Source organism: Mus pahari, chromosome 4 (genome assembly GCF_900095145.1).
Source record: "Mus pahari chromosome 4, PAHARI_EIJ_v1.1, whole genome shotgun sequence".
NCBI lineage: Eukaryota > Metazoa > Chordata > Mammalia > Rodentia > Muridae > Mus > Mus pahari.
The window spans coordinates 27,539,394-27,556,579 of NC_034593.1; the positions used below are offsets into that span (position 1 = coordinate 27,539,394).

The 17,186-nt window shown below is 43.4% G+C and overlaps 1 protein-coding gene across 1 annotated transcript in view; it reads left to right on the forward strand.

The window, feature by feature from the left end:
- Positions 1–17,186, forward strand: part of Usp13 (ubiquitin specific peptidase 13) — a 105,147-nt gene that overhangs the window by 67,382 nt on the left and 20,579 nt on the right. The window contains exons 11-13 of the mRNA XM_021196023.2: positions 3,342–3,467; positions 10,408–10,561; positions 13,720–13,894. Coding sequence (XP_021051682.1) covers positions 3,342–3,467; positions 10,408–10,561; positions 13,720–13,894 — 455 coding nt within the window. The remainder of the gene's footprint in view (positions 1–3,341; positions 3,468–10,407; positions 10,562–13,719; positions 13,895–17,186) is intronic.

The following is a 17,186-nucleotide window of genomic DNA, read 5'->3' on the forward strand; positions in this document are numbered from 1 at the left end:
TCAGAAATCCACCTGCCTCTGCCTCCCGAGCGCTGGGATTAAAGGCGTGCGCCACTACGCCCGGCTGCAATACGTACTCTTAACTGCTGAGTCTTTTCTCCAGCCTAGTAGTTGATCTTTGCTCTACCATGTCCTTAAATATTTGTTCTTGATATTTATTTATTTATTTATTTATTTATTTATTTATTTATTTATTTATTTAAGCTGAGGACCAAACCCAGACTCTCCTGCATGATAGAGGAGTGCTTTTGTTTGAATCTTTTTCTCTAGCAAATAGCATGTGTGAAGAAGTTGTGTATTCCGAGAAAGAGTGCCCTGGACAGCTTATCTGATTCCCAAATTAAATCTTTTTGGCACCATTTTGGGTTTTCCATCATCTGAGGTAACCAGTATCCTGCCTCACTGAGCGGTGGCAGGGTTTTAGCTGTAAGCCTGGGGCTTTGCTGTCTTTAACTTGTGTTTACTTTGTTGAGCAAATGTAACATTTTTGTCTTTTTTTTTTTTAAACAAGGAAAAGCACATTTCATTGTACATAAATACAAGACAATGATGTTTCTAAGTGAACCAAACCATAGGCACAGTACTTTTCCAGGTTGTTTTCCTCCACCATGTTATTCCATAGCTATAATTAGCCAGCTTCAGTCTGGTGGTTTTAAGTCAGATGATAAGACAAACAGGGGAAGGAGAAAAGACTGTCTAGGATACTGTCTGCGGTAGAGTGTTAGCACTCTCACAGTTGGGCCTGAAGTGGCTGCCGGAGAAGGAGGCTGCCGGTAGAACTTTCCATCCACGGCACTTGTCCGTCCATGCGCCTTCGTGCTGAACGCTGACCCATTTCTACCGTGTCAGTTATTCAGAGCAATAATATGAACAGTCCTTCCTGCAGCTACTCTACAGTGCTAGAACTGACCAGCAACTTTCTTGTAATCTTGTGTTAGGGACAGGTTGAGATGTATGCCTGGTCAGAAATATCATCAACCATTGCTCTGATGTGTTGGAAGCCTCCAGCTAGCTCTCTGCCTCCTTATTAATTGAAACACCGGGCAGTCTGGCTGTGTGCCTGCATGTTGTTGCAAAATCATGCATCAGCATCTGCGAGAGAGTCTGGGCACTGTGGTCCTCTCTCTAATTTTAGTTGGTCTCGTTTTTACTCACTGATGGGGAGAGTAAATCAGTCCCCGTGTCATACCACAGGTTCCCTTGGCGGTTGCCATTTTGAAGACTCTGGGCCACCATTTTTACAAAGTGAGTGGACAAGGGAGTCAGCTTACAACCACGATAGTGGGCTCCATGCCTGCTTACAAAGTGGAGCCTTGGCCACCCACCGCCCTTACCTCTGAGTCCTTATCCAGACTCTGAATTAGTTTTTATGTAAAGTTTTGGTATGAAGGTTTTGATATGTGTGTGTCCCTCTCTGTATCCATCCATACACATACATGTATATGTATGTTATGTGTCTATATATTTTTAAACAGTCTCATGGATCCCAGGCTAGTCTTGGACTTGCTTTGCAGCTAAGGGCATCATTGAGCTTCTGAGCGTGCCTCTGGCTCCTGGGTGTTGTGATTGCAGATGTATACCCCCACACCTGCCTTCTGAGGTGCTGGGATGGAGCCCCAGGCTTCACACATACTAGATGAACACTTCACTGACTGAGCCACCCGTGCTCTCACACAGATTATAGGACAGTGTCTGACACATGCTAAGTACCCTGTAGATGCTGCCTGTTGTCATGGTTAACTGTTTTTTGTTTTTTTTTTTTTCTCTCATTGGAAAGGTAGAATTCACAGTTAGACCCAACCAATTTGCCATTCAGGCTTCAGTTATATGTGGGGGGAGGGATTGGCTTCTGATTTTCTTTAGTGTTTTTACTTACTTATTTATTTCACACACTATATTTCAATCATATTTTCTTCTCCATTAACTCCTCTCAGATCTTCTTTACCTCCTCAACTTCATGTTCTTTCTTCTTTCTCTAAAAACAAAACAAAACAAAACACCAAAAGTCAAACAAAAAATTTAGTAAGACAAAAATATTTTAATTGGATATTTTATTTATTTACATTTCAAATGTTATCTCCTTTCCCGGTTTCCCCTCTGCAAACCCCCATCCCATCCCCCCTTACCCTGCTTCTATGAAGGTGCTCCCTTACCCACCAACCCACTCCCATCTCATCGCCCTAACATTCCTCCACATTGGGGTATCAAGCCTTCACAGGACCAAGGACCTCCCCTCCCATTGATGCAAGATAAGGCCCCTTCAGCTCCTTCAGTCCTTCCCATAACTCCTCCATTGGGGTCCCTGTGCTCTGTCTGATGGTTGGCTGTGAGCATCCGGTACTGGCTCTCAGGAGACAGCTGTATCAGGCTCCTGTCAGTATGCACTTCTTGGCATTAGCAACAGTGCCAGAGTTTGGTGTCTGCATGTGGGATGGATCCCCCAGGTAGGGCAGTCTCTGGATGACCCTTCCTTCAGTCTCTGCTCTACTCTTTGTCCCTGTATTTCCTTTAGACAGGAGCAATTCTGGGTTAAAATTTTGGAGATGGGTGGGTGGCCCCATCCCTCAATCGGGGGACCATGTCTAACCTCTGGATGTGGTTTTGACAGGTTCTTACACTCTTTTGTGGGGTATTTCAGCTGATGTCATCCCTGTGGGGTCCTGGGAGGCTCTTGCTTTCCAGGCATAAGACAAAATTTTGAAACAAAATAAAACATGGAGTTTATTTTGCGTTGTTGACAACTCCTGGCCATAGGGCCTGCCCTGGCGTGTTGATGTATCCAGTGATGCTCCACAGAAGAAAACTGATTTTCCTTTTATAAGCAAGTATCATTGCAGACAGTTTCTGTGTTAGAGATGGGATTGCACATCCACTTCCCCCTGTCAGTGCTGGGATTTTCCCGAGGCTGAGCCCCTGCAGGTTCTGTGCATGCTGTCACAGTCTCTGTGAGTTCATATGTGCATCAGTTTTGCTGTGTCTGGAAGATACTGTTTCCTTGGGGTCGCCCAACACTTCTGGTGCTTACAATGTTTCTGCCCCCTCTTCTGTATAGACCCCAGAGTTTTAAAGGGAAGAGTTTAAAAAAGACTTAGCATTTAGGATTGGGTGCTTTATAAAGTCTCTCACTCTCTGCCACTGTCCAGTTTTGGGTCTCCATATGATGGGTCCAGATGGTCAATCACCAGCTATGGCAAGAAGCTCCTCTGATATGGGCTGAGTGAGACTCTGATCTGTGACTATAGCAGTATGTCACCAGGAGTCATTTTATTGCTATGTCTCCTAAGCAGAACGACAGTAGCAGGTTTTCAGATATGTAAGATGATCTTGTCTTTATGCTGTAGCCTCAGCAGAATGGGATCTCCCCACGAATGTTCAAGGCCTTTGTCAGCAAGAGCCACCCGGAATTCTCCTCGAACAGACAGCAGGATGCCCAGGAGTTTTTCTTGCATTTGGTCAATCTGGTAGAGGTAAGTCTTGAGAGCATCCACTGGGGAGGTCAGAAATGCAACGAGCTGCTGTGGCAATGGCTTGATCAAGTGCCCTCTTGTCTTCACCTCAGTCGCTCACTGGGCCTCTTGGTGGCTGTCTCTGCTATGCACACTTGACGTGACTGCCTCTCAGGTTTGGGTTCCCGGTGCTGCTGGATTGTATGCCATTCATGCTATGTGTGTTATATCAGTGTGTTTTGTAGATTAATAATTTTATTTCTATCCCTGGCTAGCTTCCAAATGAAAGAGACTGAGGCTAGATTTATTTATTGAGCATTAGCATAATTACTGAGGGAATTACCCTAATTTATGTTTCAAGTGCTAGACTGGCTCCTTCCCCAGCTGCACTCTGCAGTACTCGCTGTTAGAGTCTCTCTGCTCCATCAGTCTGTCCTCAGGGTCCATTTCACTCGGGGATGTGCTTCTAGTCCACCATGTCTAATGGAGACCTGCTCTCTCCCTCTCTTTCTCCTCTTCCTCCCTCTCCTCTCCCTTCCTCCTCCTTTCACTCTCCTTGTGGTCCCTACCTGTGGCCCCCACCCCAGTAACCAAAGCCTTGCCTGCCTCTCTTCTCCCCAGTAATTGGCCATAGCCACTTTTATTTAAAATTGGGGAGTAAGGTTTACACAGCAAAGGCCAGTGTACGTGAGAATTCACTTGTCTGGGGGCAACCAGATCTTGAGGTTTAAAGTTTAGCATTTCTATACACAGCACCAGACCAACCCACAATATTTCCTCCTTTTTATTTAAATGAAAATGTTCCTTCTCTTATAGTAATAAGCAAGATGTAACAAATATGAAACAATTATGAAAACTATTAGGTAGGAGTTACTTTTATAATGCCCAGTCCATTTGTATTTTGCAGTTTTGGATAAAGTATTTTATTATCTATCCCCTATTGGTGAGTGTACTGACTGGTTTTGTGTGTCAACTTGACACAGCTGGAGTTATCACAGAGAAAGGAGCTTCAGTTGAGGAAATGCCTCCATGAGATCCAGCTGTAAGGCATTTTCTCAATTAGTGATAAAGGGGAAAGGGCCCCTTGTGGGTTGGACCATCCCTGGGCTGGTAGTCTTGGATTCTATAAGAGTGCAGGCTGAGCAAGCCAGGGGAAGCAAGCCAGTAAGTAACATCCCTCCATGGCCCCTGCACCAGCTCCTGCTTCCTGACCTGCTTGAGTTTCAGTCTTGACATCCTTTGGTGATTAATAGCAATGTGGAAAGGGTAAGCTGAATAAACCCTTTCCTCCCCAACTTGCTTCTTGGTCGAGATGTTTGTATAGGAATAGAAACCCTGACTAAGACAGTGAGTTTAGAGTTCTGTACTTAAATCATTTCTATCATAACTTGTATTACTAATTTAAAACATTTGCTTAGACCTAAAATCATTTTTTAAAAAAATCCTAAGCAAGTTAAGCTTAATTTTATGACTGTAACTGTTTAGTCTTCAACCACATCAGAGAACTGAGAAGGAATAAATATTACCTGAGTATGCAGGAAGTTCAGGCAAGTAACTTCCAAAAATTATAGAAATAACAGAGAAAGTTGGCTGCCTGAACAGTCCCCCAGAATTGTTCTAAAACTTTTCAGTGCCTCTATCATTAGCCTTCTGTCCCAGAATATTGGACAGACTTGTCTGTGGAGCAGGAATTATGAAGGTCTGCTTACCCTGTCTTGGCAGAGTACAGCAGTCGACTTTTCTGCATGATGCTTGCCCATTGCTGACAGCGTTTTGTCTGCAGTTGGAAGAGGGCAGTTTTTTCCCAGCGGCAGCTTGCTATCTCTGAATATACCTTAGCATATCTGAATAGGTTTTTAGTTACTTACTCTGTTCAACCTAGGAAGTCTACTTTGTGATAAACTAGTCCAGTACCTAACATGACCATAGGTTTGACTGATTATTAACTTGCATTTTTTTAATTATCCTACAAAGTTTATAATAGTTGCTTTAAAAGGTACTAGCACTTTACATTACATTAATAAGTATCATCTAGGTATAATATCTCAAATAAGAATTGAAAACATGTATACAAAGTATGGTATTACGAAAACAACCTTAATCTTTGCATCATTATACAAAGATCTATATCAATATAATAAAATATAACCTTAATATATCAATATACAAAGATTTATATAAATGTAACAAAGTATAACTTAAATATGTGTCACTATATAGAAATCCATAGCAATGTAAGATTATTGACTATAAAGTGTTCTTTGATTTAAGAGTAGATTTTATAATTTACCCCCTTTTTTCTATTATTATTATAATATTCGTATATCCCTTCTTTCTCTTTTCAACCTCTTTCCCTCTACATAAGAAGGAAAGAAGAACAGAGAAAAGGCAAGAAATCTTCGAGTCTAACCTTTTACCTAGTATTCTCCCTGATCAAGACCATTTAATAAATTGTAACCAACCCTTTTATAATGAAAAGCATCTTTCACCCAACAAAGCAACCAAAACCTACCCACACCACCTTAAGTGAATGGGACATTGCTTCCTATTGATTTGGGGTGAAGAATTTATTTTTGGCTCCCTGCCCCAAATTTGAATAATGGTTGTTAGTCTTAAGACATCTAGCTGTAGTGTTGGTTGTCTAGTCTCTATATGCTGAGAAAGTGCAGCTTTAAATGAAGTCCTGACTAGAATAGTCTGTGATGTTGGACAATTTGTGCCAGTTGCTTTGAAGTTGTCTTGGAAGCAAGTCTTTTGAGGAAAAAGTGGATGCTGGCACAATATGCCTCAGAATCTCAGCATCCGTGAGGGTGGATCTTGTTAGGACTGTTTGGTTGTTAGTCTCTGTGAACGTATACGCTCTCAAAAGTAAAATACATACCAATGAAAAGCTTCGGCATCCAGGAGGTAAACTGAGGCAGGCAGCAAGTGGGAGTCAGTGCTTAGAGCTGCTCTTGAGGGTCAGTCCAGATATTGACTGCTGCCTGTGGCAGCCACTGATTAGAGAAGTTACTCAGCAGACTTTTCTCTGAGGGGAAAAAAAAAAAAAAACCTTAATTTACTGGGTCTGGCTCTCCCTGTGGCCAGTGGAAAACTCTGAACTCTTAACTCCTTGGAGCCTGCAAGACAGAAAAGGAAAGAGAGAAAATTCACATGTACATATATATACAAACTGAGTAGATGAAGCAAAAGGCAAATTTCAGTAACTTAATACATACAAATACATACATACGTGCGTAATACATACATTCATGCATACAGACATGTGTACAGACAGACAGACATATACACACTCACACAGTGAATAGATGGAGCAAAGCTCCAACAAGATGCTTCAAGGATCTCACACATACACATACATACATATAAGCATACAGTTGATGGGTGGAAGGAACAATTTTCCAAGCACTTTATTCTTTCTCCCATAGCTTATATATCCCAGCAAAATCTTTCAAGCACTGTAAAACCACAATGTGATTACGTTTTAGTTTTCTTCTAGTGAATGGTTATGAAAAAACAGTATGTTCCTCAAAAGTTTATAAGAAATAACCTTATTATAGTACAGGTAAAGAAAACAATTTGTTCTCTAACTTCTATGTACATCTGTAACTAAGCAACGTGTTATAGATTAACAAAGTCTGAGCAAGCAGAGTTGTTTTCTTAGTCATTTTCTCTTACTGGCAGGCAGCAATTTGTGGTTACAAAGAAAGGAATAATAATTGTCTTATTTATCTTTACAAGTAATTTTGTAAGAACCTAAAAGAATTACAAATCTAAACTTTTATATCAAAATCAGTCATATCTACTTTAAATCTTCAGAATGCAGACTACCCATCAGAAGTTCTTATTCAATAGCATCAGGAAGCTGAGGGCAAAACTCTGTAGAAGGAATCAGTCGTCACCAGTCAGCCTCAGTGAGAGTCACGTCAGCAGTGCTGCCATTGTTCTTGTTTCCTGACGATAAAACATTCCTAAGTTAACTATTAAGAGTTTGTCTCTCTGAACTTCAAGTTGTTCTCCAAGGTACTCTACATCAGAGCGAGTAGCAAAAACATCTTAACCTAGCTTGACTAACAATTTTATTTTTCCAAATGTTTTCTAAGGATGGTGGTCATTGCTGACAATCGACAACTCTTAAGTTCTTCTCTAGGGTAGGGATTGGATCATTAATCTGCTCCAGCAGCAATGCCTGAAAGGGGTCAAGTATTATTACTGTGAATGCCAGAGATACTGCCCAGTGAGGGGCTAGAAGCCCCCTTAGAGTTTTCATACAATTCTTAGATCAAGAGGGATGTGAGGGCGGCAAGCAGAGCAGAACTCCATACCAGCTTGAAGTCCTCAGGACATGTAGTCCTTGGGGTCATGCTTCACCAAAGCACATCCCTCATGGCTGTGCTAACCACTGGACAGCATTCCATGAGTCTAAAGCCGTTTGCCATTCCTCCTGCATGGCCCTCAGCATATATAGTACTGTATTAAAATATATGTGGAATGTGCAAGGTGCACAGATCAGTTGATGGAGCGTCTTTGGTCTTTGTTTGAGCAGGTGAAGTGTATCTATCTCTATTATAAGCTAGTTTGGACTGTAGCCAAACTGCAATATACATTTTTATGATTAGTCCTGAGGATTTTGTAGCCAGCAAGGTTTATTGATTGATTAAACATAGATATTTGTGTCTCAACTTGATTGATGACACATAGATATTTGTGTCTCAGCTGGTCTTGTTTGTCTTCTTGATCTCTTTCCTTTTGTCTATAGCCAAGGTCTTCAGGAGGTCTCCCCCTGTTAAATCTGATCTTTATTAATTTGGATGGGAGAGAGCTTTTCTGTTCCTATTGGAAGAAATGTAAAATCTCCTCTCCACCATAACACGTTTCCTGTTTTACATTCTGAAGTTATTACATATATATGTTGATCTGATTCATCAGTTCTTTCTTCATCTAAGTTAGTTTTCTTTCTAAAAAGGATACATAGAACTATATTTATTACTGAACATATTATTTGTGTGTTGATAGTCAAAACAAATTTATATGGGGTCAAAATGCCCCCTTTTACAGTATTTCTACCTTTTAGTATGGATATATACATACATATATATAGTCTCTCTATGAAGACAAATTTTATTATTTAAACTTTTAATTTTTGATTATGCTATTTATTTATTTGTTTATTTTAGTATCTACATACTGTTGAAAACATTTTTATCTATTTCTCTTTTTCTCTCCTTTGGAGACTTTTATTATGTCTCTGTTGTTTTATACCCAGTGTCTGTCTTTCCTTAGCACAAAAGCATGAATTTTAAACATTTTTTTTACGTGATCAGAAGTTCTGTTTCTTTGGATATCTTCTGTGTGACTCTTAGTCTGCATTTCAGCTTGGATATTCTGCTGTGCATGGCCATGGCCCCTGTCTGTCTTTCTGCTTACAGACAAGAGGCATTTTGGTCTTCTACCTGCAACCAGGACCTGCCTCATTGAATCTGACTCCTCCTGAGCAGGTCAATGCTTTGAGGAAAACCTGAGGGAAACTGTCGTGCAGTTCTGAACCCATGAGTTGGCTTGCTACCCACTGTTGTCCCGGCCTTGTGTCCCATCCATGTTGGACTGGGCCTTCTGTGAAATACATCCCGGGGAGTGCTTGTATTGTCTTCACATGGAACTTTTTAAGTTTAGATTTATGCTGTTACATTGGATATCAAATGTAGATTAATAATTTTATTTCTCTCCCTGACTAGCTTCCAAATGAAAGAGACTGAGGCTAGGATTTAGTTATTCAACTGTAACACAATTACTGAGGGAATTACCCCAGTATGTTTCTAGTGCCAGACTGGCTCTTTCCCCAGCTGCACTCCGCAGTACTCGCTGTTAGAGTCTCTCTGCTCCATCAGTCTGTCCTCAGGGTCCATTTCACTCGGGGATGTGCTCCTGATCCACCATGTCTAATGGAGACCTGCTCTCTCCCTCTCTTTCTCCTCTTTCTCCCTCTCCTCTCCCTTCCTCCTCCTTTCACTCTCCTCGTGGTCCCTACCTGTGGCCCCCACCCCAGTAACCAAAGCCTTGCCTACCTCTCTTCTCCTAAGTAACTGGTTATAACCACTTTTATTTAAAATTGGGGAGCAAGGTTTACATGGCAAATTAGGGAGCTGGTGTACGTGAGAATTCACTTGTCTGGGGGCAACCAGATCTTGGGGTTCAAAATTTAGCATTCGTATACACCACACCAGACCAACTTCCAATAGTGTTTGGTCTCTGGACAGAGCCCATTGAGAGCCCCTGCAGGTACTTGATACCCAGGTGCCACTCAAGCAATCCCATTTCTGATGCAACAGAGCTGAATCACATGGAAGTCATGAAGAACTCCAGAGTAAAGCCTTCCATTCACCTTAAAACAAAACAAAACAAAACAAAACAAATCAAAACAAAGCAGCTGTCTTCCCCCGACCCCACTGTTATGAAAGTGGAGAGGAGAACATCAGAGTTGCCATAGTAGCAACTTCTGCTCTTAACATTTTGGCAGGTGACCCTTTAGTCATTTCCCAAACATGTGTGAATTCTTTGTGTTTGTTAGCAGTGTTTTCCCTTAATCTGTTAGAAGGATATTACCATATCCTTATGTATCCTAATACAGCATGGTTTCTTTATTTACATATACTTTACACTAAGTGCATTTGGAATTGTATCAAACATACCTTCGTTTTCCCAGGACAGTATTTTTTTTTTCTGTTTTGTTAACTTCCTTCCTTCCATGCCCATCTGTCTGTCTTCTGTGGTTTTTATGGCTTTGTAATAGTACTACCCAACTCCTCATTTGGGGACACTACACAAATCCCAATGTCTTAGTCTGGTCCCTCTGATAATCCTCAGTAAAGCAAGATCTCGATGCCAGAATCAGAGTTATGCTATTTTTCTTTCATAGCTTCATTTCCCTGCACCTGCTAACCTGGTATTATCTGACCTTCAGAGGAATCGAATTGGCTCAGAAAACCCAAGTGATGTTTTCCGGTTTTTGGTGGAGGAGCGAATCCAATGCTGTCAGACCAGAAAGGTCCGCTACACGGAGAGGGTGGACTACCTAATGCAGTTACCTGTGGCCATGGAGGCAGCAACCAACAAAGGTAACAGTCCCCCAAGGGAAAAGAACCTTGTGTGTCTCCATTAGAGACCTGCACCAGAGATGAGGTGCCTAGTCACTGAGATGAGGCTCTGTTTGGGTTGCACCTCCCCTCTCACTTATTTTAGGTCCCCATGTGACTTTCCATGGAGGGTCTAAGTGTATCCTGGTAGGCTTTATAGAAGTGATATAGACAGGAGCTACTTTGGAACCCAGAGAATGTGGTTCATGGTTGGGCATGAGCCAGCATAATTGTGGGCAGGTTATTTGTGGTGATGTGTGTAGGAGAGTCTCTCTTGTCATTGGTAATATGCTGTGGTGTGACGCTTGATGGAAACGCATCTCTGGATGTTAGGTGCGCAATCTTGGGAAGCAACTAAGCTTTGCCTGTGGGTTTTTAAGGCAGGCCTTATGGAGGTAATTTGTGGCAGACATGAGTTTGTACAGTGAGACCCAGTAGAAGAATGCTTGGACTTTGAAATGGAGGAGGCAAGAATCTCCATGCAGCCTTTCTGGGGCATGGCTTTCCCCCATGCTATCAGTCTGAGCTCACGTGATGGATGGTCTTCCTTACAGTCAGTGTCTTAGAGAAGAAAAGGCAAAATGGTCGTTGGATTGCTCATTTTTGGGTTCTTGCCATCCATGTAAAGGTCAACCCACTCTGAGTTCCTATGGCTACTTTTTGGGGGACTTAATTTACTGTGATCATGTGCATGTGTACACACACACACACAGACACACACACACACACACACCAGTTAATCATAGAATGACTTTGCCAACTCAATGATTGAGCACCACTAAACCTTTCCAGCCACCCCAGACATAATCAGATAGAGTGGCCATTGGTCACTCCAAACCGAAAACTCACATGACTATTGGCTTTATCTCCTGCCACTCCTCCAGGATCCCCCGACTCCTGCCCCTATTCTGCCTGTGTCCTCTCTAAGGGTCCTGCCCGGTCTTCAGTCCTTGGTCACTGGTATCTTTATTGATGGATCAAGAACCAATTGGGGAATAGGATCTTAGAATCAGAATCAACCCCTATAGATGATTCTGTTGATTTAAGATGAAATTATTTTTATTTTTCTGTAAGTGCATACAGCGTTGGACTATTTAGATTCTTGCTCATTATACAAGGTGTGTAAGGCTGTGAAGTGTGTGGTTTGTTGCCTTTCGAGAATGATGGCTGTCTTAGTTTTTCTTTTGTTGCCATAAAGTGCCTGACAAAAGGAAGGAGGGAGGGAGGGAGAAAGGAAGGAAAGGGCTTATTTTGAGTCAAAGTTACAGCATATACTCCATCATGGAAGGAAAATCGTGTTGACGGGAGCTGGCTATATTACCTTTTCAAGGCAGGAAGTAGAGGGAGATGAATGCCCCCTCGTTTGACTTGCTTTTCCTCCTTGTGCAGTCTAGGCCACTGATGGGGCGGCTCATTTTTAGGGTGGATCTTCCCACTTCAGTTAACCTAACCAAGCTGATCCCTCACTGGCATCGCTCTGGGTTAAACTAATCTAGATAATGCCTGACAGCTGTGCGAGGAGGCTTATCTCCTAGCTGGCTGGAGAGCCTGTCAAGTTGACAATCAATCTGAGCCATCGGAAGGAACTATTGCCTTTCCTTGCTCACCTCAGCCTCCCATGTTCTGTTCAGTTCTGTCAGCCTCAGTGATAACGACTTTAGTAAAATTATTGTTGGTGGGAAAGTCTCATTGCAAATGGACTACACATGCTATAGAGAGTCCTCTGTGTGTTTAAGGCTGGGGAGGGAGAGGGGTCTTTTTAAGTGCAAAATGAGGAGTGTTGTTTGAATTGGTGACTTCAGGCTGAGCAGGCATCATTACAGAAGCATCTTTCAGGCAAGGCTGTGGTTCCGGATGCACTTGTGCTGGCTTGTGTATCAGGTATGACCATAGGACCGCGTCTTTTAACTCTTGCTTTATTTATTTTGTTGTTAGGGCTTGACAGAATGGAGCAGACTTGATCTTAAAAGCTTTCATAGTTCTGTGGTCCCTAATTCACTGTACTCTATGGGTGGTACTCTTTGTACGAAAAGAGATTTCTAACGTTCTGGATTTCTAGCAATGTCTAACCTTTGTATAGATAGAAGGAGTACACTATAAACTCTGGACAGAGAGGGGATTTAAAAGCTTTTAGGAGGTGTTTTAGAAAATGCATATGTGCACAGGCAGATCCTCTAGGAGGGAATCTTGTTGGTTGACATTCAAAGAACCTGTGATGTTTTAACTGTGTGTAGTTAGTGTCAACGTGGGAGCCGACCTGTGGCTCGCTCCTAAGAGGTCCCAAGTACACTTCGTTCTTTTCCCTCAGTATTTGTTTGATCACTTTATAAGTAGAGTTGCCCTGAGAGGCCTCCAGGCAGTGCACTAGAGGCCTGAGGTAAATCCTCAAGGACATGCTCTTTACACAGCCCTTGAGCCCAGGGCCTGTCACCTAGAGGAACCCCAGACACCTAATCTGGCAGCATGTTGCTCAGGGACAGTTCTTCTCATTTACCACATTTGCATCTTTCCTTTGGTCTTTGTCACTTTGGGGACAGCCTGGAGTTGGCAGCGGGAGCTTTTTCTCTTCCCTTCCTTCTGTTTCCTCCCTCCTCCTGCCTGATCATTCCCCAACTCTAACCCCTTGAATGAACCCCTCTGGACCTCTTCTGTGTGTGCTGACTAGGGCTTTAAGTCTAGGCCTGTCAGTGATTGGTTAGTTCTGACCTTCAGCTTCAATTTCTTCCTGGGGGGTGGAGGATGGGGTAGGGGTAGAGTGGGGGTGTAGGGGGGGGGAGGTGCCTCTGGCTCCCAGACAGCTGCAGAACTTTGGTGTGAAGTCTGTAGAGGAACAGTACCTTGGGTCACTGCAGCTTCCTGCAGCCACCATTCATGTCCCACTCACAGTCTGGCCTGAACTCACTTCCTTCTAGTTGGTCTCAAAGAGAAATAGCAAAAATAAAAGAGGATTTTAAAAATGGAAGCAAAAAGTGTTTCTGGCTCCTCAAAGCCTGCCAGTCTTGGGAAGGGTCTTTGGGCAGGCTTCTCTGGAATGGACAGACAAGCCTACAGCCCTGACCTATGGGGAAACGCACTTCCTCAGAGGGTACGGCTCAGGAAAAGAGTGATTGCAGGTTCCTGCCTTCCCTGCTCTTCCTCAGATGAGCTGATCACCTATGAACTCATGCGGAGGGAGGCAGAAGCCAACAGAAGACCCCTACCTGAGCTGGTGCGAGCCAAGATCCCATTCAGTGCCTGCCTTCAGGCCTTTGCTGAACCAGACAATGTGGATGATTTCTGGAGCAGCGCTCTGCAGGCCAAGTCTGCAGGGGTCAAGTGAGTAAGACAGGCTGTTGATGGGGGAAGAGGGGCCTAGTGAGGGAGGCAGGGGCCGAGGGAGGCTGGGGAGGGGCCTGGGTGCTCTGAGAGTCTTTGAGTGTTTGTTCATGAGGGTGAGATGGCTTGTGATGTACACCTGTAGCTGCCCTTCACTTCACTTTATAAGGCTGACCAGTAAGACAGTCCTGTGATTTGGATTATGCTCTTAGGAGTGTCCATCTCCTTTTTTTTTTTTTTTTTTATAAAGCAGAATTATGGTTTATTTTGTAGTTGAAATATTTTTCCTTTCCTTTCCTTTCCTTTCCTTTCCTTTCCTTTCCTTTCCTTTCCTTTCCTTTCCTTTCCTTTCCTTTCCTTTCCACCTCCCTTCTTCCTTCTTCCCCACCTCCTTCTCTCCCTCCCTCCCCTACCCCCCATCTTTCTTCTTGCCAAGAGAGTAGTGTAGGGTTGAGAAACACCCTCATACCCACATGGCAAGAATGATTACTGGTAAAGAAGTCACAGAATTGCTTTTGGCAGCCTTCCATATGTAAATGCCACTGCATTATCTTGTAATCAATCTTCTGGGTAAGTTTTAGCACAGGCCTCGGTTGATTGGGAAGTCTTGGGCATGCCAGGTTGGCATGAACCTTTGCTTGGTGAGCTGCTTACACCTGAGTCAGGAGATGTCTCACGTTCATGTTGTGAGCCTGGCTGTCAGGTACATGTATTTTCTTTTCTCCACTTGATACCTTAATTGATTTGATTCTGACAGTTCTTGTCAACACACTTCATATCGCCACGTGAGTTGGGGACAGAGTGCATGTAGAGACATAGAATAAAGAGCTCCTGGGAGCTCCCTCGGTTTCCCTCTTTGTTGGGACTTGGTTTGTCTGCTTTTTCTTTCTCTACAATCCCGGTCAGTGCTGGAGATTGACCCAGGGTTCTATAGGTGCGCAGTGAGCACTCTATCCGTGAGCTATATTCCGAGCTCTTGGAAGCTTGTTTCTGAAATGTTCTTTGGCCCCTCCTTTCAAGGGTGAGAGCTAGCTCTCAGTTGACAGAGTAAGGATGGAGGGCTCTGGCTGCCTGTGTTTTGCTTTTGTGTGTGTGTGTGTGTGTGTGTGTGTGTGTGTGTGTGTTTTGCCCTGCAGCCTGGCAGCCAAGCCTGCCATGAGCACCTGCCGGACCCTGCTTTGCTTCAGGCCAGACTAGAAGTCAGAAATGGGAAAACAGAAACAGCTCTTTTCACAAAGGACCTCATAGAAATACATCTGGTGTGTGTGTGTGTGTGTGTGTGTGTGTGTGTGTGGCTCCTGCTTAGTGCTTGTGGGGGGGTGGGAGTAGGCTTGATCGTCAAACTACAGAAAACAAGGCTCAAACCCAGCTCACAACCATGTCAATGTAGAATCAAAAACAAAAACAAAACAAACAAGAAACCCCCCCCCCAAAAACCCTCCAAACAAACAAACACACACCCCAAAATAACAAACCAAAGCAAAATAAAACAAAAGGCCCCATTCTTATTTAATAAGTTTGAGAAGGTGCACATGCAAATGAGCGTTAATAGCCATTCACTCTGTTATCAACTGCCTCTCCTTAGGTAAGTTTTGTTTCAGGAGCTGTTGAATGTGTGTGTGTGTGTGTGTGTGTGTGTGTCTTTGTGAGTGTGCATACATGAGTGCGCATGTGCCACGCGTACAGGCACACACTTACCTCTGTGTGCTTGTGGACGTCAGAGGACAACCATCTCTCACCTCACTGAGGGAGCACTGGGTGACTGAGGTCTATCACTGCCTGGCTTTACATAATTTGGGGGTATCTAAGCTCAGATCCCGAACCCTATGAGGCGAGTTCTTCATCCGAAAGCCGGCTCCTCAGCCCCCATATGCTTGTTTCTATGTTCGAGAAGAATTAGCATTGTATCGCAGTTGTTATTATCTGAAGTAACCGTCCTTGTGGAAAGAAGGCTCCAGCTAATAAACACCTCCTACTTACCGCCTTGCTAGGAGCTTGGGATGTACCTGCCATCAGCTGTTTTCTCCCCACACTACTCTTATGTTTTGAGACAGGGTCTTGCTGGAGCCCAAACTCCCCCCCCCCATCAGTTATCAAGTTCAATATGGTCTTAGCAGTGCAGGGTAGGCTCCAGTGGTCTCCCGCTCTACAGATGGGGCAAGAAAAGGAGAAGCAGTTGGCCAGTAAGTGGCATGCTTGGGAGATTAAGCTAGTCTGACGGCACTCAGGGATGGCACCGCTATCCTGGGTTTACCCACGTAATCCACTGAGTCCACATACAGCCATGCTTACCAGTCCTTCTGTACTTGATAGTTTCAAATGCACCAGCTAGTGAACTTCTGGGAAGTTTTTATTTTTAATTTATTTTTTTTATAATGTAGGCTGTGATGCTACTGACATTTTGTTAATGTCAGTTTGAACCTTCCTTTTGTTAGACCCAGAGCCCATAAATCCAGAAAAAGGGCAAAAGGCATGTATACTTGGTGGCCAGGTGGGGTAGTGCATACCTGTGATCATAGAACTTGAAAAGCGGAGGCAGGAGGATTGGCAAGCTCATGGCCAGCATAGACAATAGAGAGTGTTCAAAGTCAGCCTGGACAACATAGCGTATGTCTCTATTAAAAAACAAACAAACAAGCAAATACAAAGAAAGAAAGAGTGGGTTGATATAGGTAGGCCTATAGGTCAGGATGGGCCAGACATAATGGTTCTTTACATCAATGCTTTGCAACATCTGGGTTGAGACTCCTTTTGTTGAGAGAATGACTCTTTCACAGGGTCAAATATCAGCTATTCTGCATACCAGATAGTTACATTCTGATTCATAACAGAAGTGAAATTAGAATTATGAAGCAGCAATGAAATAACTTTTTCATTGGGGGTCACCACAACATGAGGAACTGTGTACTAAAGGATCGCAGCATTGGGAAGGTTGAGTGCCACTGCTCTAAAGCGATCCTGACAGGCTGTGTCTGGGAAGTCTGTTATTGTTTGGAACATTCATTCACCTATCAAATATTACTGCTCATTCTAGGCAGAACGCTGGACAAGACCCAACTCCTGTCCAGTGTGGCTGTGGGGAGAGTCCCACTTACACTTTGTCACTTGGGAGAGAGGAGCGCAGTGTGGGCTCCAGAGCAGATTCTCTCCATCAGCTGGAATGTGACCTTGGCCAGCTAACGCTCCTGCCCGTGCCCTTTTCCTGTCTGTAAAGCGGGGATAACAGAAGGGTTTTATTTATAGAACTGATGTCTAAGGGAGCTGAACAGAATAAACGCTTCGCATGTACCCG